Here is a 24,749-nt window from a genome sequence, read left to right as displayed (position 1 = left end):
ACACCAATCCAAACTTCTACATATTTTGCTTTTTCCTCCATCTCTGCCTTCCTCTGTCTCAATTATTTTTTTACATTTAAATGACATTTATGCCCATACTTATCTTATAACCCTCAAAGAACTCAACTCTCACTTAGCAAAAGTTGGTGATTCAATATACTCACCTACAGTAGGCAATCAGGGTAAGCTAAAAGAATAAATGGGGTTAGAACCAGGAGAGAGGTTTTTTGGACTCTGGAAAATAATTCAGAAGAAACAGATCCTAGTCTAAGGGACATACCAAAAAGGAGGAAGTAAGAATTGAAGGTTTTGGTATTTAACAGACTATTCAAGAGAAAGCTGTATACCCAAAGTTTCCTACACAGACCATGCTTACACATAGACACACAGAGGCATTAACATAATAGTTACTCTGAAGTCACAATACCTTCTCGACTAATTCCTGGAAGCAGCTGAGTTAAAGGTTTGTGTGGCTCAGTCATGTCATTTCTAATGTAAACTGGAATTACACTGAGAAGCTCCTGCCGATCTTCCTCATGTACAACAGGAATAGATTCTAAAATCAGTTGCATCTGTTCAAGTTCATGTGCACCTGAGGGTAAAAAATACCAAATATAACAAATACATTGCTCTGTGTTTATTTGGCAATAAACAAATGTTGTAATGACCAGTGGGGCAGGTGGACAGTTCCAACTGGATTATTAATTAGCAGGTTTCACCACTCTGAATATCATCACTCTACTTAGCCTATTTATTTCAGTTTCTGCTCACTGATACATTTAACTTTAGCTGCTTTGTTTCCATGAGGAGCTGACTCTTGGAAGTCTGGCCTCATACTAAGATTACCAAAGTAGTGGGGGGGGGGGGGCAGGGGGAGAAACTTGGACCCTAGTCTTAGCTATACTACTAATTAACTGGTTATACTCTAGAGATAGTACTTAATATCTCTAGGATTTGATTTCATCATCAATAAAAGCAAAGGTTGGACGATTTGTTCAACAAGTAGTTTTATATTTATGTTTGGGCTCAGTTGGCATTTTAAATTCAGAACCACTATTAATAGAATAAAAGGGGAAATAAAGCCTAAATGGGTGACCCAAAAAAAAGAAAAATTATCTGTATTTCCACTACTAAAAATTCATTCAAATTTTTAGTTCTTACTACTTGCAGAGCACTCAGGAAAATTCAGCTATACAACAAAGTTCCCATCTTCATGGTGTTTACAATCTAGTGGACAAAGATGGATAATCTGAAAACATACTTCATAAAATAATGAATACCACAAAGATAAGCAGAGTAATGTTCCTGTTGGGAGGAGGGTTGTTCATTTATAAAGGATGATTAAGGAAGAGAGGGCATTCACCACACTTTCCTAGAAGGAAGATGGGAAAAGGCTCAGAGAAGAAAGTGGGTTTAGGGTGTCCCAGAAACAATTAGAAAAGCGTAACTGGGGGCAATAGTAGGTGATGAAGTCAGAGTGGTACCAGAATATAAAAGGTTTGCTTTACCCTACAGTTTAAGCAGAGAAAGACATGATCTAACTTGTGTTTTAAAAGGACTAGTCTAGTTACTAAGTAGTAACAAGGCTACAAACAGCAAATAGTGGAACAGGAAAACCATTTAGAAGATCCTATATTAGGCTAGGAGAGACAAAGAATTGGTAGACTACTTGCTGGGGAAAAAAAAAAAGGACAGGGAGGGAAGGGAAGAATCAACAGTGGTATACAGAAAGATAGTAGAAAACACTTCAAGAAAAAGGGTAAGATTGTGACAAATGCTGGAGATGGATAAAATTGAGAACTGAGCCAGGTGTGATAGCACATGCCTATAATCCCAGTAACTCAAAAGAATGAGGCAGGAGGATCTCAAGTTTGAGGTCAGTCTCAGCGACTTGGTGAGGCCCTGTCTCCAAAAAAAAAAAAAAAAAAAAAAGAATTGGCCTGGGATTTAGCATTATAAAAATCACTGGTGACCTTGACAAGCAGTTTTGGTAGGGGACAAAACCTGACTAGAGAGGGTTCCAGGTAAAATAAAAAGAGGAATTAAAAACAGCAGATTTTTTTTGTTTGTTTGTTTTCTTAAGGAGATTTACTTTAAAAAAAAGTATGGGAAAGTGTGGCAATTGTTGAGGCGGGTGTGGGTTGAGGGGAAAGAATTTTTTTCTTTTGTACTGGGGACTGAATGCAGGGGCACTTTCCCACTGAGCTGCATCCCTGGTTCTTTTTTCATTCTGAGACAAGATCTTGCAGAATTGCTGGGAAGAAAGGTATGTGCTACCATGCCTGGTTACAGACTTTTTTTTTTTAACATTGGAAACATACTAGTATTTGAATACTGATTTAAAAAGGTTCAATGGGAGGATAAAATAAAGATGCAACAGAAAAAAAAAAAAATGCTAGAGAACTGAAATGCTGGCCTAGAATCAGAGGGGAAAACATCTACTCCCAAGTAAAGGGATTGCCTCTGAACAAGACCACAGATGGAGTGACAATCTACACATAAAACAAATGCACAGAAATAAGACCAGTACTTCCTATATGTAAAAAAATAATTTCAGTCAAGGTATAGTCTGCTTTTTGTTGCTGTTCCCTTGCAGCATACGCCTGATAACCACTCAGATCTCTTTTATTGCTGCTTTTATTGAATAGTTAATCTAATATCAATAAAACATCTATTAAGGGAACTACCAGTTACAGCTTTCAAATCATTTTATGATTACTCTTACGCTACTTAGGATTTTTCTAAAGTCCAGTTCTTTTTCTTACTGCTATATTTGAATGATGTCTGAATGTGTCCAATGAACATTTTAAAATACATGAAGTACCTTTGTATAATAAACACAGCAGTATTTACTGACCCCTGACCCCAGTTCTTTGACTTGGAGCATGACATAATGCTTTTACATTCTATAGATTTAAATTTGTTTCCTTAGTATTCCTGATTCATTATTCTGGTAGTTTTAAAATATGTCCACAAATTCTTTGCTATGTCTCCTGTCAAAGGGTAGAACCCAACTCCCCTCCCCCTGAGTGTGAGCTGTACTAGTGATTGGCTTCTAATGCATAAGATAATCTGAAGTGACATTAACTTTGCCATGAGGTCACAAAAAGATATTTTCTATTTATGGTCAACTGATTTTTTAAAAAGGTGTTAAGATAATTAGATGGGCAGAGACAAAACTTTTTCAACAAATGATGTAGAGACAACTAAATATCCACATGTAAAGAATGAAACTGGACCGCTATCTAACACCAAATGGATCACAAACCTACATGTGAATAGTTAAAACTATTAAAACTTAGAAGAAAATACAGGAGTAAATATCCATGGCTATGGATTAGAAAATGGTTTCTTGGATTATACTTCATTGGAATTAAATTTTTTGTTTCAAAAGATACCAGCAAGAAGGAAAAGACAGTCTGTGCATGGCTTGAGAAAAAACAAATGTAAATTGCATATCTGATAAGGGATTTATAGCCAGAATATTTTTCAAAAAGACAACCCAATTTAAAAATGAGCTAAGGATCTGGCTAGACATTTTCCAAAGAAGATATAAGAATGGCCAATAAGAACATGAAAGATGTTCAACATTGTAAATTATTAGGGAAATGATATTCAAAACCACATGTGATACTATTTCATACCCACTAGGATCAAACACAACACTTTAAGGATTGATGAGAACGTGGAGAAACTGGAACCCTCACATTCTTAAGTGAAGGGAATGTAAAATAGTACACTTGCTTTGGAAAACTGCCTACTCTTCAAACACTGAGTATGTCACCTAGCAATTCCATACCTAGGTATATATACCCAAGAGAATTGAAAACATGTATTAACACAAAAACTTAAATATTCATAGCAGCATTATTCACATGGTCAAAAAGTATTAATCCAAATGTCCATCAACTGAAGAGTGGATGAACAAAATGAGGTATATCCATATAGTATAGTATCCATATAGGAATACTATTTGGTCATTAAAAAGGAATGAAATACTAATAAATACCACAACATGGATGAACCTTTAAAATATTGCCACATGAAAGAAACTTGTCACAAATGACAACTGTTATATGATTTATTTACATGAAATGTTTAAATGGGCAAATCCATAGAGATAGAAAATAAGATTACTGGTTGCTAGGAGGTAGGGGAAGTGATTACTAATGGTTACAAAATATCTTTAGGAGGGATGAAAATATTATAAAATTAGATGGTAATGATGAGTTATAAAACTTTAAATACACTAAATACTGAACTACACATTTTAAATGAGTCTACTGTGTGTGAATTACACATCAACTACAAAAATTTTTTAAGACACTGGCTTTCTTCCGGCTCTTTTGTGTGATTAGTTCTGGTGAAAGCCAACTTCCATACCTTGAAGACACTCAAGCAAGTCCACCTGGTAAGAAACTGAGGTCTCTTGGTAACAGTCATGTGAGTAAGCTATCCAGAAGTGGATCCTCCTGCCCCAGTGGAGCCTTCAGTTGACTGTCACCCTGACCAACATCTTGTCTGAGAAAACCTGAGCTGGAACCACCCAGCTAAGCCACTCCCAAATTCCTAACCCAAAGAATCTGTAAGATAATAAATGTTTATTGTTTAATTCATTAATTTTGGGTTGTTACATAGCAACAAATAATATAATAATTATTTTACATATGCTGAAAGGTACTCGAATACCAGGAATGTAACCTCTAATCACAGTATTGTTCCTAGGTAACAATTCACTTAACTATTCAGTTTATTAACTAGTATAATCTCAAAGTTTTCTAAAATTGAAATACAATCAATATCACACATCACAGAAGAAATTTCAGATAAATACAAGGAAAAGAGAATAAATAACTGGTTAATGTTTTGTAAGCTGAGTACAGCAACAAGTAAAACATACTTAGGGGCATTTATACACACCATCCTCTCTCCAATTACTCTCCTATGCAACCTTGTGTTTCTATAAATCTTTCTTTTACAACCAGACTCTGCCTACCCTTCCACATTTAGCACAACCTGGGAATGGGAAGAGGGCCAGCCACTTTGAAGACTGGTTACAGAAGGAGAAGCAGAAAAGAAAAAAAAAAAAAAGGAATGTCAAAAGAGAAAAAAGGAGCTGGATGCAGTGGGACATGCCTATAATACTAGCTACTTGGGAGGTTGAGGCAGGAGGATTCCAAGTTCAATGCCAGGCTGGGCGACTTAGGAACACCCTAAATTTAAAAAAGGACAAGAGATGTAACTCAGTGACAGACTACCTCTGGGTACTTCTTCTCAGTACTGAAAAAAAGGAAAAAGAGAAAAGGACCTAGATCACTATTATATCATTTCTCAAACTAAAAAATCTTAGCTTCCCACTTTTCCAAATAACTCCTCTGCCTACTTTCTAAGAGACTAAGTATTCTGGCTCCATATTAACTAGTCATAAATACCGATGTTATTATTTGACCATCTTGCTTTCATCAAACTTTTCTCATGGATTCATGAATGTACCAGGTTCATTCCTTTATATGAACAACCTTCGATAACATTTCTTTCTCTTCTTTACTATTCCTTTATAGTGAAAAATCTTTTTACTCTATTTGCCCTCCTTTTTGGCTATCACTAAGAGACTCTTTGAAGTTTCCAGCTCTTATATTCAGAATTAAATTTTACATAAACTCATACATTGCTTCTCATCTTAACTAAGTTCTTTTTTTTTTTGGGTGCTGGGAATCGAACCCAGGACCTTGTGCTTGCAAGGCAAGCACTCTACCAACTGAGCTCCCCAGCCCCTTAACTAAGTTCTTTTACACATTTTTAGACTCCTTCATAGCACCAAATTTAACAAAAAAAACACTTGTTTTTTTCCTGAAAGGTCACAGCAGTCACTCAAAATGATATGGCAATTCAAGCAACAAAGATAATGGAGGGACCCAGAGAAATTTGTATTTTTCAATAACTAAAATATTTCACGAGAATGACAATATTATGCAAATCAGACATCAACACAGATTACCAATTAGTATTATGGATCCACAAAATATGAAGTTAGGTTTAGGAAATTAGATGGTATATATAAAAAGACAATAGAGGGCTAACTAAATTTATGAAATGACCAACTTAGTGAATATGTAACTAAGTTTTCTCAATTTTGTAAATAATAAAACACCATCTTTTAATATTTCAGACCATAATAAATTGTTTTATATGAATCTTGCTTCATAGATAATTACAAAGTTAATTTCTCTTTGGGCTAATTTTTACATAATACTAACCTGCAAAGAGGGTTTTACCAGTCAGCATTTCAGCAAAGATGCAGCCTGCAGCCCACATGTCAATGGCTTTAGTATAGTTATTAGGAGAAAGTAAAAGACGTGGAGATCTGTACCATTTAGTAACCAAACCTTCAGAAAGATGACCCTAAACAAGAAACAAAAAAACATACTTTAATTTTTTTTTTTTTACTTTCACTAAAGATCCACCAAAAAAAAAAAAAAAAAAAAAAAAAAAAAAAACCAATAAATTGTTCAATCCTAAAATGACACTGTTGATTTCTAAGTTCATTTTTAAGGTTCTTACACTTTTGAGGAAGAGTTACATTTCCCCAGCATATACCACCTATAAGATGATCACAGGAAAGTCTGCTGACCAAACTACACCATAAGAATTTAGTGCTAACTTTAGCCCACACATTCAAAACATGTTTCAGAAGAGGAGCTATTTTTCCCTCCAAGTCAAGATAATTAAGAATCAGGTATTCTTCAAGTCAAAGAGAAAGGTAGGGAAGGGCACTAGAGTTGCTACTTGCGCCAACCTACTTATTGACAACCTATGGGAACTGGTTCTACTATAAATCCCATTACTAACCAATCTATTTTATTACTTTACATTTACAGAGTGTTTGACAAAAACATACCTATATAACATATACCCTCAAAACATACACCCTCAAATCTGAGAAATTATGATGGTATATATTAACTCCATTTTTACAGTGTGATTACACTCAGATTAAGGTCATACAGTTTAAGGTGATAAAGCTAGTTATATATAGAAAAGAAAGTAAATGTTAGATAGTGTAACTTTTAGTGTTTTATAGGTGACTTCATTGCCTATAAAGAGGACATGGTTGCTGGGTGTGGTGACACATTCCTGTAATCTGAGCTACTAGGGAGACTGAGGCAGGAGGATCATAAGTTTGAGGTTAGCCTGGACAACTTAGCAAGACTGTGTCTTAAAATAAAATAAAAAGAAAAGGGGCTGGGGATGTAGCTGACTGGGAGTGCACTTGCCTAGTATGTGGGAGGCCTTGGGTTTGATCTCCAGTACTGGGGTGGGGGGGGGGGGGGGTGTGCATCCATTTCAGTTTAATACTCAATTTCTTTCTTTCTTTTTCTTTTTATTGGGGGTACTGGGGATTGAACTCAGGGGCACTCAACAACTAAGTCACATCCCCAGCCCTATTTTGTATTTTATTTAGAGACAGGGTATCAGTGAATTGCTTAGTGCCTAGCTAAGTTGCTGAGGCTGGCTTTGAACTCATGATCCTCCTGTCTCAGCCTCTTGAGCCACTGGAATTACAGGCGTGAGTCACTGTACCCAGTAAGTACTCAATTTCGTCCTTCCTTCCTTTTTTTTTTTTTTTTAAATGAAGTAAAGATATCCTTAATGTGACACATGCTATGGAAAGTCAAGCAATCAGGGCATTCAGGGATTCTTTATAATCAGAGTAGCTTCCTTTTTACATTTTATACGTCACAGTCCCACATTAGACTTCAATTGAAAACTAAAGGATAGGGTTCTGCTTGAAAAATACTATAAAATTCTTACATGAAAGCAAGTCCCCTCTCTATGGGAAAGTTGCTAAGAATCTTTTTGCTTATATTTAGCTGTCAACTATTTATGCAAATTTAGATTTCAAACTAAATTGTTTATTTTTTAAAAGGTGTAAATATAATATAGTATACTGTCAAAAAAAAAACAAGACCTAAAGGTTGGACTAGCACCCCATCCTTCCTTCAGGTAGGACCTCAATGCTGCCCCAAACAGATAAAAAACATATTCCACTTTGAAATAACTACACAAGAATTTCAGGGCTGGGATTGTGGCTCAGTGGTATAGCACGTGCCTAGCATGTGTGAGGCACTAGGTTTGACTTTCAGCATCACATAAAAATAAATAAATAAAATAAAGGTATTGTGCTCATCTACAAGTTAAAAAAAAAAAAAAAGAATTTCAGTTATAATAAAAAACCATAAACTCCGGAACTTCACTATAATATGTAAACATATACATTCAGGAATGCATATTTAATTAGGATCCCTCTCAACCATTTCAATACAGGGAGATTGTGAAAGTAAATCTGCATCAGAAAAAAAGAAACATCAGTTAAAAAATTAACTTCAGGTGGCTTTTCACATACCTTATGGGAATAATGAGGATCCATGATCCGTGCAAGACCAAAGTCACCTATCTTCAGCACCAAGTCTTCAGTATTAATGAAAAGATTAGCTGGTTTGAGATCTCTGTGCAGTACATTTGCAGAATGAATATACTTGAGCCCACGTAGCAGCTGATACATGAAAAGCCTGGCATGCTCTTCCAGTAAAGGGCCCTGCTCCAGCACATTAGCCAAGTCTGTCTCCATGTACTCTTGAACAATGTAAACACTGTTCAGTTCAGTAAGAGAGCCCACATCGTCTGTTAACTGGCTTCCACTGGGGCCAAGAATTTCAAACACTTTCACAATGTTATCATGGTCAAGTCTTCTAATAATTTTGATTTCACGGAGAGCATGTTTGACACTCTGGGGATCAGTAAGGACAATTTTCTTGATGGCTACTCTTTTGTCACAGTCATTGTCTACAGCAGAAAAAACCAAGCCATTGCCTCCACAACCCAATGGTTTTAAGTCCATATACCTAGAGCCCAGATCAAAACCATGAATGTTCATAAGACTTTCAAATTTCTCTGCCATTTTGAAACCCTTACTATTGCCTTTTCCTTTCGAATTGTTGAACTTGTGTAAACAAGGAAGAAAACTGGCATCAAAGGAAAGATCTTTCAAAAAGGGAGAAGAAAAACAATTATGCTTCCACAGCAAGATGGTTTCTTGATGTTCATTGCATATGCCAACCAGGCCTGTTGAGTTCCCCTCAGATTTAAAGCTCAAGAAGCTCTACTCATATTGAGACTTAAAAAGATTTCAGTACTCATAGTTCAAGAAAGGGGCAGCAACTCTGCAGACATTTAAAGAAAACACTCAAGAAACTCAAACGGAATGAAATGACATACTATGCACTCAGATATACTGTGCTAAACGATTTAACATTTAACAAAAATGTGAATAAATATGCACACAACAGGCTTCTATGAACATTCTCCTCACAGTGCAGATACATTCAGTGTTGGACTGGTCCTGAGCAGCATCATTCTAAGGTGCTGGTAAGCACTATTTCCGTTTTGCTTCTTTTCTTCCTTTGTTGCTATATATTTCAACAGGAAGCCCTGGCGACTGTTGGTTGACAGATGTCTTTTGTTAGTGATCAGGTGGCTCCAGCTCACCACAATCACAATCAAAGCTACCGTCCATCTTACTCTGATACAACCTGGAGGATGAAAAAGAAGGGAAAGAGTCACCACTACAGAAAATAACTGTTTCCTTCAAATTTGTAAAATGATACAAACCAGCAATAAACCACTACTAGTGCATTAAACTTATTTATAGTCAAGTGTTAAATTACCGTTAATCAAAAAGAACTTTCAAATATGCAATTCACACATGGCTGTCTGGACTCCAAATCTCACTACAAAACACTCTATGAAACTTGGGCTCATCAGGTTGTGCATTTCTTAATGCCAACAAGGATGGGATGGTTCCTAACTTTTTTTTTTTTTTTTGCGGTACTGGGGATTGAACTCAGGGCCTTGTGCTTACGAGGCAAGCACTCTACCAGCCGAGCTATCTCCCCAGCCCTGGTTCCCAACATTTTAACAGAACTCTTTAGAGATTTTTGAGGGATAAAACATAACACTTCTCTAAATGAACATATATAGTAAGCCTGCAATGTGTTAGTTCATTAAAAAATGTTTACTTATTAACTGTCTATTGTTATCCAATGAACAAAAACCTAGCAGTACAAGTAAGACAAATTTGCAGAACATGTTCTTTGATTTATGGAAGAATGAACTTAACCAATGAATAATCTCTGTAAAAATGTTTAATAACACTGTCAAAAATCAAAATTAACCTAACATTTCAGAATGGGAAAACATTTTGAGTCTGTCAACATCAAGTCCGAGGAAGAATGAAGAAAAAAATTTTTTCAGACAATATTAGTGAGAGTTTAAATTACAGAACTACAGAGCAATCTGGCATAAGTGCATGAATGATTGAATGAATAAAATAACATATGACCTGGTCATTTTTCTTCCAGGTAAACTCCTTACAGAAATGCTTAAATACATAATAAATACATAATTTTTTTGTTTTGTTTTTGTAAAGGCAAAAAAATTGAAAAGCCTAAACTTTCAAAATTAGAAAAACACAAATATAATTGAGTCTATACAGAATACTATATAATAAGGAAAACATATAAATGGTTTAAATTTCCAAAATATATAAATTAAATCTATACAGAATACTATATAATAAGGAAAACAGACAAATGGTTGAAACCTCCAAAATACATAAATTAAAATCAAACTGAAAGCTGGGCATGATGGCACATGCCTGTAATCACAGCTACTGAGGAGGCTGGGGCAGGAGGACTGAAGTTCAAGGCCAGCCTCAGCAACTGAAACCCCACCTAAAAATATAAAGGGTTGTGGATATAGCTCAGTGTGAGAGCACCCCTGGGTCAGCTCCCCAGTATTGGGGGGCGGGTGGTGGGAGGGGGACTGTGATTCAAACTGCAAATAGAAATGTGCACGCTGACACCAATTATATCAGGTTCAAAACCATGCAAAATAATGTTATTTTATGATTACATATATATGTAGCAAAAATATTTTTTTAAAAAAACAAGAGATTGACAAATTCTAAATTCATGATAACAATCACCTTGAGGATGAGGAAAAGGATTAGGATCAGGATGGGTTGGCATTACACAATAAGCTTCATGTATCTTTAACATATTTCTGTTTAAATAACTAAAGTAAGGCAAATTACTAAAATGTTAGAGAAATAAGTGATATATATATGAAGGTCATTATAGTAATCTTTCTATATTTGAGATACTTCATGATTTTAAAAATATCTTATACAAGGGTAAGAAAAAAACAGCCTAAACTCCAGTAAATGGTTCCCTAGCCAGCCTGAAAGAATAAATGCAGTTGGGTTCTTTCAGTTTCTTTTTTTGGGGATCCTGGGAATTAAACCCAGGGACACTAAATGACTAAGCCACATCTCCAGACCTTTTTTTTGTACTTTATTTGGAGGCAGGGTCTCACTGAGTTGCTTAGGACCACATTAAGTTGCTGAGGCTGGCTTTGAACTTGCAATTCTCCTGCCTCAGCTGGGATTACAGGCATGTGCCACCGCACCCAGCTTATTCAGATTCTTAATAGCCTAACCCTTGAATCTGCAGATGCCTGCATCCAAAGTACCAAATATGAGACATTACAGAAAGTAAGTTGGTCAGAATTTCTGACAGATAAAACCAAGCAGAAAGAATAATCTAAAACCAGAGCAAAACAGACATGATTTTGGCCCTCAATAAATTCAACTTACTGTCCAACATGAGAAAGCAGTCTTGTTTATTGAAAGGTACCAACCCTCAGTTCTTTTATAAATAGGAACACTTCACCAATCTGCTTAATATTGTGAATGAAATTAATAGCATAATAGTATTCTTTGTTTTACTGCAACAGAGATGATTTATTCTGTTTGGAAGTTTGTCAGCCAAAAAAAAAAAAAATTTTTTTTTTTTTTAAAGTAGGCTCCTAGAAATTCTACAGCTTACCATTCTATGTGCAATGAAAGTATTATTAAAAATTAATACCTGTACAGGGCTGGGGTTGTGGCTCAGTGGTAGAGTGCCTGCCTAGCACATGTGAGGCACTGGGTTCAATTCTCAGCACCACATAAAAATAAAATAAAGATATCGTGTCCAACTACAACTAAAAATATTTTTTAAAAAATTAAAATTTGTGGGTTGGGATTGTAGCTCAGTAGCAGAGCACTTGCCTAGCATGTGTGAGGCACTGGGTTCGATTCTCAGCACCACCACATAAAAATTAAAAAATAAAGGTCTATCAACAACTAAAAAAATTTTCAAAAAAATTAAAAATTTTGAATATATTTTTAAATTTTAAAAAACTTCGGGGTGGAAGGGTTAACTCAGAGGCAAAGGCCTGGATCTAATTAACACACATAAACACACACACACACAATTAGTTTCTTAAAGGGCTTTAGTTAACAATGCGTGTCCTTTTCTCTATTTTTTTCTTTTTCATTTTTTGCACCAGGAACTGAACCCAGGGAACTCAATCACTGAGCCACATTCCTAGTCCTTTAATTTTTAGTTTGAAACTTTGAAAATGGAATCTTCCTAAGTTGTTGAGGCTGGCTTTGAGCTTGCAATCCTCCTGCCTCGGTCTCCCAAGCCACCAGGATTACAGGCATGTGCCACCATGCCCCACTTCTATTTTTTTCTATTTGTATACAGTTTGATACTTCTTGTTCCTTTCCAAATATCCTAGGAAAAGCCCATATTTTTCAAAAGCTCCAATATTGCTGAAATTTTACATTTCTAGTCTCCAACTGAAATAAAATGTCTGTTCGCACCCTTTTTTCTTTAATGTATATAATTCATTAAAGCTTAGTCTAAGTTTAAAAATTTTGACCAATATACATTTTAAAGTTCTACAGACTTAAATAATAACAGTAAAATCTTTCGTAAGCTTCCAGTTCACTAACAGAGTAATCTAGTCAAACATAAATTTACTTTGCCAAAAACTACACCACCATTATCTGAAAGAAATGTGCTATAGGAAGAACTGCAGCCAAATTATGATCCATCATGAAAATGAAGAGATCCTTTACTCAAGACCCTCCAGCCACATTTGCCTCTAAAATTTTCATGAGACCAAGACACATTACAAACTAGAAACAACTGCATTATGAGTGTGCCTTTTCAGGAAATCTTGGGACTCAGCACTCTCAGGGGTAGAGTGTGGGTGAAAATTGATAATAGGGAAGGTAAGAGGTTTGCATCTAGTCAAGAATCACAGATTCATTATTAGGGACTCAGATGATGAAGACTATATTGAAAGCCTTGAATAGTCTTTCCAGAAAGATGAGACTACTATAAAGGTAACTGGCTGGGGTTGTGGCTCAGGGATGGAGCATTTGTCTAGCACATGTGAGGCACTGGGTTCGATCCACAGCACCACATAAAAATAAATAAAATAGGGCTGGGACTGTGGCTCAGTGGTGGAGTGCTTGCCTAGCATGCATGGGGCACTGGGTTTGATTCTCAGCACGGCACACAAATAAATAAAGTTTCATCAACAACTAATAAAAATATTTTTTAAATAAATAAATAAAGGCATTGTGTCCATCTACAACTAAATTTTTTTTTTTTAAAAAAGAGAAGGTAATATTTATCAACAAAACTGCAACTAAACTAGTTGTGAGAATTACACAAATAAAATCTGGAGTGGAAAAAAAAAAACATTATTAACAATAGCAGTGCTTGTTTAGTGATTTTACCTTATTGTTCTGTGCACAGAATCCTTTAAGTCATGAGACCAAATGTTTTTGGAACACCTTTTCAGTCAGGAGCTTGGAAAGTAAGCCCATTAGTAAGTAGGATGTGATGTTGTACTCTACATCATAAAGTGGATCCAGTATTCCCACTTCAGTCACACTCCATTTAGCAAATTTGCTAAGTATCTATTTTGTGACAGCCAATATACTGAGCACTGGGGATAAAACGATAAGTAAAAACAGACTGGCATTCTGCCCTCATGGAGTTTATGGTGTGACTGAGGACATGAAACAAACAAACAAAAAGAATGCAAAGGGGTTAAGTGGTACTGAAAAATGGGTACAAGATGCTATGAGAGCCTACACACTGGGAAATCTGACCTAATTAGGGAGATCAAGATATGTCTGACAGTTATTGCGCTCACGGGGTGGGGCAGTGCCTCTAATGATTACTCTTAATGATTACTGGTAAGAGCATTCTCTATCCACATCTGTAACCTGTAGAAATACCCTATTTATCACCATTTTCTCTGCCTTCTTTCATACTTAATTTCATAAAACAAAGTTCAAGGATTAGACTCAAGAAAGAACGAGGTTCCATATTCTTGTTACACATTCTATATACTTAAAGGAGGGAAGGAAAAACAAGGCAGTAACTTAAAATGATCCTTTCCAGCATTTTTTTTTTTGCCTCCAAATGTTATCCATTCCTATTAACCAGTGCTGATTCTATGTTGTTTGGAGAAGGATCATTAATTAAGTTTGAATTAGTTGGCTCAATGTGGTTTTTAACAATTTGGTGAATATAAAGAAGTACAGAGAATGACAAGAATAAAGCTGGGTTTTTGTTTTACCTCTGGTCTTTTTTCAGTGATGCATCATAATGTAGAAAGTAAGAGGTCAGGCTGGGTACCAGTTTCCTAAGTTTATAAGACAGTTTTCTGAAACTGCACTGGCCACAACTGTTTCCTCAAGCCTTCCTTTCTTCTCTAAATTACTTCAAGTTCTGTCACCTGGTCAACCTTCCCATCAAGAGAAATGCAGGTGCCGTGAGTCAAGTCTTAAGTGTGTAAGGTCAAAATGCAAAAGAAAAATAAAAGAGTATCTTCATGCTACCTAATCCCCCAATTCTGTAGAAACTGGGTTTCCTTTTCTTCCTAACCAAAACAATCTGGCCTGTGTCAAAAACGAAGTCTGAAGATGCAAAGTAAGTCTGAGGTAAAGATCTTAAACATAAAGCTTACTTTTCTCGTTTTCTCTCCTATCTTTTACTTTGCGGCTTCTCTGGTTAAATGTTGACATTCATCATCTGACCTGTTCATACCCACTCACATCCCTTCCCTCACCCCTCCTACTCAAAGGTTCTTACCTATTTTGCTCTTCACCAGGGTGAAATAATTTGAGCTAACTGGAATCCAGCCAGTCTCACATCTCCTCTCTACTTATATTCATTCACCTAGAACTGTCTCAACCCTGGCAGAGAGGTATTGTTATAGCAAATTCACTCTTCCCTAAGATCAAGTCTAAACTCTCATAAAAGCTACCAAGTTTTCAGAACACAGAAGGCCAGGGCTAAAGTTTAGCTGCTTGCTCCTATGTTTTGTTTTGTTTAGGCACTGGGGAATAGACCCAGGGATACTCTACCACTGAGCTAACTCACCAGTCCTTTTAATTTTTTTATCTTGAGACAGGGTCTCACCAAGTTGCTGAGGTATGCCTCAAACTTATAATCCTCCTGCCACAAACTTCCAAGTCATTAGGATTACAGGCATGTGCCACCGTACACAGCTCATATGTACTCTTGACAAAAGTTCTTGCTCCTAATGTAGGGTAGCCCAATTAGAAACCTTTTTTAAGGATTTGTACCTCAAGGAGGCCAGTATAAATTAATATCAGTGAATAATCTCGGGAACCTAGGAGAGAGGGGGGACCTTAAAACCAAAAGGCCAAAGCCTAAAAGACTCCAAAAAAACAACCAAGTACTACTCAGCTACAGAGACAAATTTGCAAAGTCAAACAAGGATGATGACATAGCTTCTAACAAAGTATTCAAGTTAAAACACAAAACACTAGCGCTGGGGATGTAGCTCTGTTATATTTCACTTGCCTAACTGCAATGAGGCCCTGGGTTCCACCCCTAGCACTGAAAAATAAACAAACAAAAGTAAAATAAAGTGCTGGGGTTGTAGCTCAGTGGTAAAGTTCTTGCCTTGTGCAAGTGAGGAACGGGGTTCAACCCTCAGCACCACATAAAAATAAATAAATAAAATACAGGTATTGTGTCCATCTACAACTAAAAATATATATTTTTTTAAGTAAAATAAAAATGCTTGTTGGGGCTGGGTTGTGACTCAGTGGTAAAAGGCTTGCCTGGCATGACACATAAATAAATAAAATAAACATCCATTAACAACAAAACTATATATTTTTAAAAAAATGGTTGTTATGTACATGTACAAATATGCCATAATGAGTTCCACTAATATATGGTTACAATGCACCACTCTTCTACTACCAATTTCTGATTTTAAAATCACCTAAATGCTAGCCTGAATACACTTTAACATTAGGGGCTAACATTTGCCTTTGTCCACTTAAAAAGCCATTATAAAATACATACATTCATATACACATGTATATATAATTTTTTTCCTTTCTCTCTCTCTTTCTCTCTCTCTCTCTCTCTTTCTTTTTTTTGAAAGAGACACAACACAGGGTCTCACTACGTTGCCCAGGTTGTAACTCCTGGTTCAAATGATCCTCTTGCCTCAGTTTCCCAAGTAGCTAGAACTATAAGCTCACACTACCACATCAAGCAATGTTTTTTGCTGTTGCTCATCTCCAGTTGTTATTTACTGTAAGTTATCCATATTGAAATATCAACATTTCACACACCAGATAAACTAGTCAGAGACTTTTTAAAGACCCTACCAATTCTAAAAGTCAATGATCTACAAAAGCAAAGAACAAGTTTTTAACTTCATTGGTTTTGTTCCCCGGCACTTTTTATGATAGTATGTACAGAATGAAGGAAATGCAATTGAAACTGCTGTACACAAAACATTAAATACAATCCCTTATATAAACTTATGGCTAGAAAATTTAAAATAATTATAATAACCCTTCATTCCCTCTCTTATCTTCCTCTGCTTGAGCCTTCAATCTCATTTAATTAATACTAAGGAAACATTGGAGCAAATGCAAGAGGACATGTGAGCATCCTATTTCTTCAAGCTCCTCTGGACATCTGAGAATTCCAACCAAATGAAAACTAACAGAAAATTTTGCAGCAGTCAGGATAGGTTAGATAACCCCAAAACAGCTCCCAAATTTTATCAATTTAAAATTTTAAGTCTTGTTCATGCCATAAATCCAACACAGATTTGTTAACTAAAGCTGGTTAAAAAGCTACCAGTTCTACTACTGACAATGTGTACCACAGAAAAGAGGAAGTAAAAGTATCTCACTAGTGTCTAAAACTTCCAACCAAAAATAACAGAGTTCACTTCTAGTAACTTTTTATTGACCAAAGACGGTCACATGGTCACACCTACAATCCCAACAGGGCCAAGAAGCAGAAAGAACCAAGATGTTTTTAACAGATTTGACTAAGATTCAATTCCACCCATTCATTAACATTTATATTCAACAATATTTTACTGAATGCTTACCATAAAACCAGGTATTATTTTGAGTATTAATATATAATAGAGATGAACATATTTATTTTTTCAATTCTGACCTAAAAGAAACATGTGCCCCTGGAGCATAGCAATACATAGCAGATTTTTCTTGGTCCCCCTTAATATTTTACACCTTCCTTTTTCCTCTCTTATAGCATTCTCATTGGCTTGTCTCTTGCCATCCTTCCCTAGTATAATTTAATTTAATTCTTCAAATCTTCTATTCTTCATTTTCCAAGGCATCATGCCCCCCACCTCTTTTATTTTGTAGCTCTTCTGTACACATCAAAGGCTTGGGATTAAGTAGTTTTACTAGCATTTCTTAAGTATAGTCTCCTGTTATTAGTAGACACTTTAAAAGCTGTACTGAACAAATTAATGTAAACAGCATATCCTACGTGGTGATAGAAAGTTTCACAGAAGGCTATGTCCTATCTACAATTTTTAAAAGAATCTGATCACATTCTAACCTACCACTAGGGAACATCATGTGCCTGAAATCCCACACTCAGGAGCCTGAGGTAGGGGGACCACTTGAGTCCAAGAGTTTGAGATGAGCCTGGGGAACACAGCAAGACCCTGTCTCCAAAAAAATTGACCTAAGGTTGCAAGGAACTCTAAATAAGCTAAATTCCAAAAAATGTCAAGCCCTTCAAGAGAATAGACCATGATCATTCTATTCCTGGCAAAGTGGGAGAACAAGGAAGTTTTCATTGACAGGAATAAGGAGAAACCAACCAAGTTTATAATGAACATTTCATGGATGTAAGTGGACTCAGTTAATGGATTAGAATTCAGAGGAGGCCAATTTACAAGCCCCAACTGCCAATTCTTTCCCATCGGTCTTCAGTGAGTGCAAAAGACCTAATGGCAAGTCAAGAAAACTGAAAGAAAATTCCATGAAGCAGTGGGCCTCCACCATGTCCCAGGAATTCTGAATCTTCAGAATACGAACAGATACTTCTTTTAAGGCTAGATCAAAGGAATGACCCAAAAACACAAGATAAGGAAAACCTGGGGTAGGGCTGAAATGAAAAGAGCTCTAAGATTCAGAAAACTGACAGGGCAGAGCAATGCAAAGAAATAATAAACAAAAACTTTCCCAAACTGATAGAAGACACCAACTTACAGATCCCGAAAGCCAATGAACCACAAGGAGGATGAATACAAAGAAACCTATACAAACGTACTTCAAAGCCAAACTGATGAAAACAAAATAAAGAATAATTCTTAAAGGCAACCAGGGGAAAGAGACATTATATACTAGGGAAGAACAGTAAAATGATGGCTGACTTGCTACTAGAAATGATGAAAACAGGGCTGAGCTTGTGGCTCAATGGTAGAGTGCTTGTTAGCATGTGTGAGGCACTGGGTTCGAGCCTCAGCACCATATAAGATAAATAAATAAAATGAAGGTATTATGTCCATCTACAACTAAAAATTTTTTTAAAAAAGAAATAATGAAAACCACAAGATAATAGAACAATTCAAGTGTCAAAAACAAAAACAAAAAAACCAACCTAGAATTCTATATGAGGGAACTTATCCTTCAAAAATGAAGAAGAAATAAAGACATTTTCAAAGGGACAAAAGTGGAAAAATTTTTCTCCAGCACACTTTCACTACTTGAAATGGGTGGTCCAAGCCTATAATCCCAATGACTCAGGAGGCTGAGGCAGGAGGATTCTAAGTTTGAGGCCACCCTGTCTCAAAATAAAAAAAAATTTTTAAAGGGTTGGAGATGTAGGTTGATGGTAGAGTGCCCCTGGATTCGATCCCAGTACCTATCCCTCCCTCAAAAAGAAATGCCAAAAGCTCTTTAGAATTCAGAAAAATGGCACCCAAATCTAACTCCAGATCTACAGAAAGGAACAAAAAGCCAGAACGGGTAAACATCTGAGATATATTTAAATATTTTAATAAATCTATATATTTACATTTCTTTAAATGACTATTGCTTAAAGCAAAAATAAAAACAGTATATTCTAGGATTAATATTATATGTAGCATATATAATTTAACACAAAGTACCAGAATGAGGCTAACATAATTGCTCAATTTCAAGGTTTACATTATCTGTGAAGTACTTTACAGTATTTAAAAATAGAATGTAGTAATTAACAAAAGGGTCATGGGTCATCTTTAAACACTCTCCCCTTTTGGTCACCATCTTTACTAGAATGTTTATCTACAGAGTAACAGGTGGAAAAATAAATAATTGCTAAATAATGATTTATTTTGTTGGTGTTTTGTTTTTGAGTAGTTTTACATCAATAATATAAACTAATATAGTAACATTTAAATATCAAATTCACTACTGACAATTCCAAATAAATTGGAAATTAATCATGTAGGGGATTTACTTATTTTATTTATTTATTTATTTATTTTTTGAGACAGGATCTTATTCTGTTGCACTGGTCTCAAACTTGTGGGCTCCAGTGATCCCCTCACCTTGGGCTCCTAAGTAGCTTAGATTACAGGTATGTGCCACCATTCCCAGTTCACATGGCACATTTTAATCAAGATAAATACACCTATTTCAATGAAATAACTTTGAGGGGCTTTGTTTTCTGTCTGAAAAGTATAGTTCTAAGATATTAAAAATTATATAATGGAAACTGGCCCAAGAGTTTTAATTTTAGGATTTAAATAACATGGTTGGTAGATATTTGTCCCATATTACCAAGTAATTAATGAAAAAGTTATTTGCTTTATTATAAAGAACATGAGAACTTTCAATATCTGAATTTTTAAATGTAAGCAAAATTTTATTGAGGCTGTATTATGTGTGAAACACTGTGCTGAGCACAGACCCTGATAATGAATTTCCACATCATCACAAAATGGGTCTTATGAGCTCAGAGTATTTAAATAATACATTCAAAAATCACACATCAACAAGTCAGGATTTGAACCAGGTTTGCAAATAAACCCATGATCTCTCAATTAACAATGTAACTTTCCATTTTAAAAATATCTTTAGTTGTAGATGGACACAGTACCTTTATTTATTTATATGTAGTGCAGAAGATTGAACCCAGTGACTCACACATGCTAGACAAGCTCTACCACTGAGCTACAATCCCAGTGCAACAATGTAACTTTCTTATTGACAGCTACAGTACACATCTCCCTCTATTCTCCAACTCTGATATAGTGTATTTCCTGAAGACAAGGATCTTCCTGCATAACCAAAACACAATCATCAAAATCAGGAAATTAACCAGGCACAGTGGCACATGCCTGTAATTCCAGAAGCTCAGGAGGCAGAGACAGGAGGATAGAGAGTACAAAGCCAGCCTCACCAACAGCAAGGTGCTAAGCAACTCAGTGAGACCCTGACTCTAAATAAAATACAAAATAGGGCTGGGAATATGGCTCAGTGGTTGAGTGCCCCTGAGTTTAATGCCCGATACCTGCCCCCCCTAAAAAAAAAAAAAAAAAAAAAAAAACAGGAAATTAATACTGTTTAGAATACTACCATCTAATAAATAAGTTTCTACAATTCTCAGTAATCCAGAGGTAAGGGATCCAGTCCAAAATCACACTACATTGAGTGCAATGCAATTTTTAATGTTCCTTTTCACTTTAGAAGTTTAAAGAAATCAAATCCTTTATAGTCTCAATTTTTTACTGAGCACTCAACATGTGCCAGACAGTATGATGATATAGTAAGGAATAATACTGTCAAGGTTCTGCTTCCACAGAACTTGCATCCTAGTGAGGAAAGAATGACAGACAAATCAGCAAACAACCTAACTTCAGATTTGACAAAGTGCTATTTTGGGTAGCTGGAAAATGGCCATTTGAAGAACTAAAACCTGAATAAGAAGGTACCAGCATTGCTAAGAAATCAAAAAGAGCATTCCAAACAGAGAACACTAAAACAACGTAAGGCAAAACAAAACTTGCCATTTTGGAGTTAAATATGCCAATGTAGCCATAGGATGCAAAACAAAGGGAGAAGGAACTGAGGTAGAAATAAGACTGGAAAGGCAGGAAAGAATACATGAGGCAGGATTCTGCATTTTATAACTAAGAGCAAATAAAAATAATTGAATAATTTTAAGCAGGCAATCAACAAGATTGTATTTTAGAAGATGCTACTGGGAATAGACAGAAGAAGGTAGAAGTCAAGCAAAGACCAGTTAAAGGTTCCTTCGGATATGATGGTGGCTGAGACCAGGGTGGTAGAAATGAAGGTATAAAACAGATCATTGAATATGAATAGATTCAAATGATATTTTAGAAACCAAGAGAACATAATGATGGACTGGCTGTGAGGACAAGGGAAAGAGAAGTCAAGGATAACACCAAGATACCATTTACTGATATGGAAAAGACTGAGAGAGAACAAAATGGGCGGAGTACTACTATGAACAGGTTAGATCTAGTTAGATAACTGCTTACTTTTTTTAAAAAATAAGAATACTTTATCATATTGGTCATTATAAATCTCACATATGAAAGGAGGAAAATATATAATAGGTACAAAATAAATACTATTATGTGCCAGGCATTGTATAAGACATGGTCAGCAAAACAAAGTCCCTTCCTCAGGTGGGAGAGATGGTCTTTGATCCAGTATACTATTTTATAGTGTTTTATACCACACTTATGTACTTAACAATTTATTGTAGGTACATTTCCATGTCATTTACACTTTGGTTCAGTAATTATTTTTAACAGACTGCATTTTGATTCATGTATACAAATGGGGGACAACTTTTCATTTCTATGGTGGTACACAATGTAGATTCACACCATTCATGTAATCCTACATGTACGTAGAGTAATATTGACTCAGTCCACTATCTTTCCTTCCCCCACCTGCCCCATTTCCCTCTACACTATCCAAAGTTCCTCCATTCTTCTCTTGCCCTCCCCTCCCCTAGTATGTATCATCTACTAATCAGAGAAAACATTCGGCTTTTGGATTTTTGGGCTTGGCTTATTTCACTTAGAATGATATTCTCCAATTCCATCCATTAACCAGCAAATGCCAGAATTCTATTCTTCTTTATGGCTGAGTAATATTCCACTGTGAATATATATCAGTTTCTTTATCCATTCTAGATAACTGCTTACTTTGATAAACTAAATGATAATGTCAAGCAGTCAGCTGGATAATGTGTCTAGAGCTCAGGCAAGAAACATAAATTTGGGGATTATCCACATGTGGGTAGTATTTAAAGCAATGAGTTAAATGAGACCACCAAAGGCTTTTTTTTAGAAAAAATCTTTTCTAAAGATTTTTTTTCTAAAGATTTTTTTTCTAAAGATTTTTTTTCAGAAAAAGAAGAGGGAAAAGTAAATCTTGAATATGCTAAAACTCAGAAGCAGGTAGAGAAGCCTGTCAAAAATATAAAAAGGCATGAGCTAGGAGAAAATAAGAACATGTGTCTTATAGGCTAAGAGAAAACAGTGGTCAACTACACTGAGTGCTGCTAGAAGATCCTGTAGTTGGATTTGGTAACAGCCTCTGGTAACCTTGACTAGAGCAATTTCAGTGATGTGATGGTGATGAAAGCCAGTCTGGAATAGGCTGTAGAGCATAGGGAAGTGGAGGAAGCACACAAGGACAACTGTTAGAAATTGGCTTGGTGGGTGGGGATGTAGCTCAGTGGTAGAGCACTTGCCTAGTGTGTACGAAGCCCTGTGTTCAATTCGTAGCCCTACAAAAAAGAAAATTTTTTTTCTTGGAAAAAAAAAAAAAAATCAGAAATGAGGTTGTAGCTAGAAAATTATATAGAATGAGGGAGAGTTTATAAAGAAGGAAGTCTTACCAGAGCTGCTCTAGCCAACAGTACTTTCTATGATTAGAGAGAGATTTTTATACCTGTACAGCTCAAGAGAGTAGCCATTAGCCACATATGGCTATTGAATAACTGGACTGAGGAACTGAATTTTTATTTTGTTTTGTTAATTAAGTTTTGAGTTGCTCAGTCCCTCAATAAGTTGCTAAGGCTATGAACTCATGATCCTCCTGCCTCAGCCTCCCAAGCAGCTGGAATTCAGGCATATTTTAAAAAGTGAAAAACCTATAATCTCTCCCAATATTTATAAGAGGGGAAAAATTATTTAACTGGTTCCAATTAGTTATTAAATAACAACTTATATGATTTCAAATCTAGTGTGGGCAAAGATCTAGATATGAGCTGTCCAATATGGCAGCCACTAGCTACAGGTAGCTATTTAAATATATATTAATTAGCCAGGCGTGGTAGCCCGCCTATATGTAATCCCAGCAGCTTGGAAGGCGTAGACAGGACGATTATGAGTTCAAAGTCAGCCCCAGCAATTTAGCGAGGGCCTAAGCAATTCAGCTAGACTCTGTCTCTAAAACAAATATAAAAAGGGACTGGGGATGTGGCTCAGTGGTAAAGTGTCCCTGGGTTCAATCCTAAATAATTCAACCAAAAATAATAATAATAAATATATTAATTAAATTTCAATTAAAAATTTAATTCCTCAGGCACACTAGTCATTTGTTAAATACTCAACAGTCACACATGGCTAATGACTGTCACACTGACAGCACAAAACAGCACCACTACATAAACTTCTACTGGACAGCAATTACTCAACTTTCCATTGACTTTTTTTCAGAAGGGCCACCAAAGAGCATATCACAAGACCTGGGTTTTCCAAATCAGTCACTAACCATGTCTGGCATCACTCAGTCATGCTTCTTGAACTGAATGTGCATTTGAATCACTGGAAAGTCTTGTTAAAATGTAGACTCTACATTTGAGATAAAGTCAATTCTGAGCCTCTAACAAGTTCCCCAGTGGTGACAATACTGTTGGTCCAGGAATCATACTTTAGTTCTAAGGTCTTGGGTCTCTCTGGGACTCAGTTTCCTTAACTGTCAAAAATAATGTGTGTGGAGCAAAATAATATCAATGATCCTTCTCAAACACTAACATTTTATAGTTTTATCACTGTATAGAATGAAATGCACATAAATTTTCACTCTCTGCAGAAGCAGAGCAGTCTCCCCTGAAGTAAAAGATGGGATTCTTTTTCTTTTTTTAATATATTTTTTTAGTTGTTGATGGACCTTTATTTATATGAGGTGCTGACAATTGAACCCAGTGACTCACACATGCTAGGCAAGTGCTCTACCACTGAGCCAAACCCCAGTGCAAAAGGTGGGATTCTAACTTTTTTTTGTTGTTTAAAAAAAATAATAAACCACTACATTTAAATGAAAATTCATGGGAAAATGTTATTTGCTATATAAAGACCCAATCTCTATACAATTTTTAAATAACAGTGTGCCTGAGCAACTTAGAAAAATCCTATCTCAAAAAATGTTTTAAACAGGTAGAGGTTGAGGTTCAGTGGTGGGCAAGCATGTGTGAGGC

The 24,749-nt window shown here is 35.8% G+C and overlaps 1 protein-coding gene across 6 annotated transcripts in view; it reads right to left on the bottom strand.

The window, feature by feature from the left end:
- The window catches only part of MAPK6 (mitogen-activated protein kinase 6), a 36,828-nt gene that overhangs the window by 7,402 nt on the left and 4,677 nt on the right, over positions 1–24,749 (bottom strand). For 4 of the 6 annotated variants that reach the window (XM_079129934.1, XM_079129933.1, XM_079129931.1 and 1 more), the window contains exons 2-4: positions 8,405–9,590; positions 6,258–6,402; positions 428–592 (exon numbers count right to left, since the gene is read on the bottom strand). In XM_079129934.1, coding sequence (XP_078986060.1) covers positions 428–592; positions 6,258–6,402; positions 8,405–8,959 — 865 coding nt within the window. In that variant the 5' untranslated portion in view covers positions 8,960–9,590. Of the gene's footprint in view, positions 1–427; positions 593–6,257; positions 6,403–8,404; positions 9,591–13,696; positions 14,099–24,749 lie in introns of those variants that run through there. The other 2 variants (XM_079129935.1, XM_079129936.1) reach the window with 2 other exon arrangements.

Source organism: Sciurus vulgaris (assembly GCF_902686455.1).
Source record: "Sciurus vulgaris genome assembly, chromosome: 2".
Classification (NCBI taxonomy): domain Eukaryota; kingdom Metazoa; phylum Chordata; class Mammalia; order Rodentia; family Sciuridae; genus Sciurus; species Sciurus vulgaris.
This window is presented reverse-complemented; position numbering and strand designations above follow the sequence as displayed.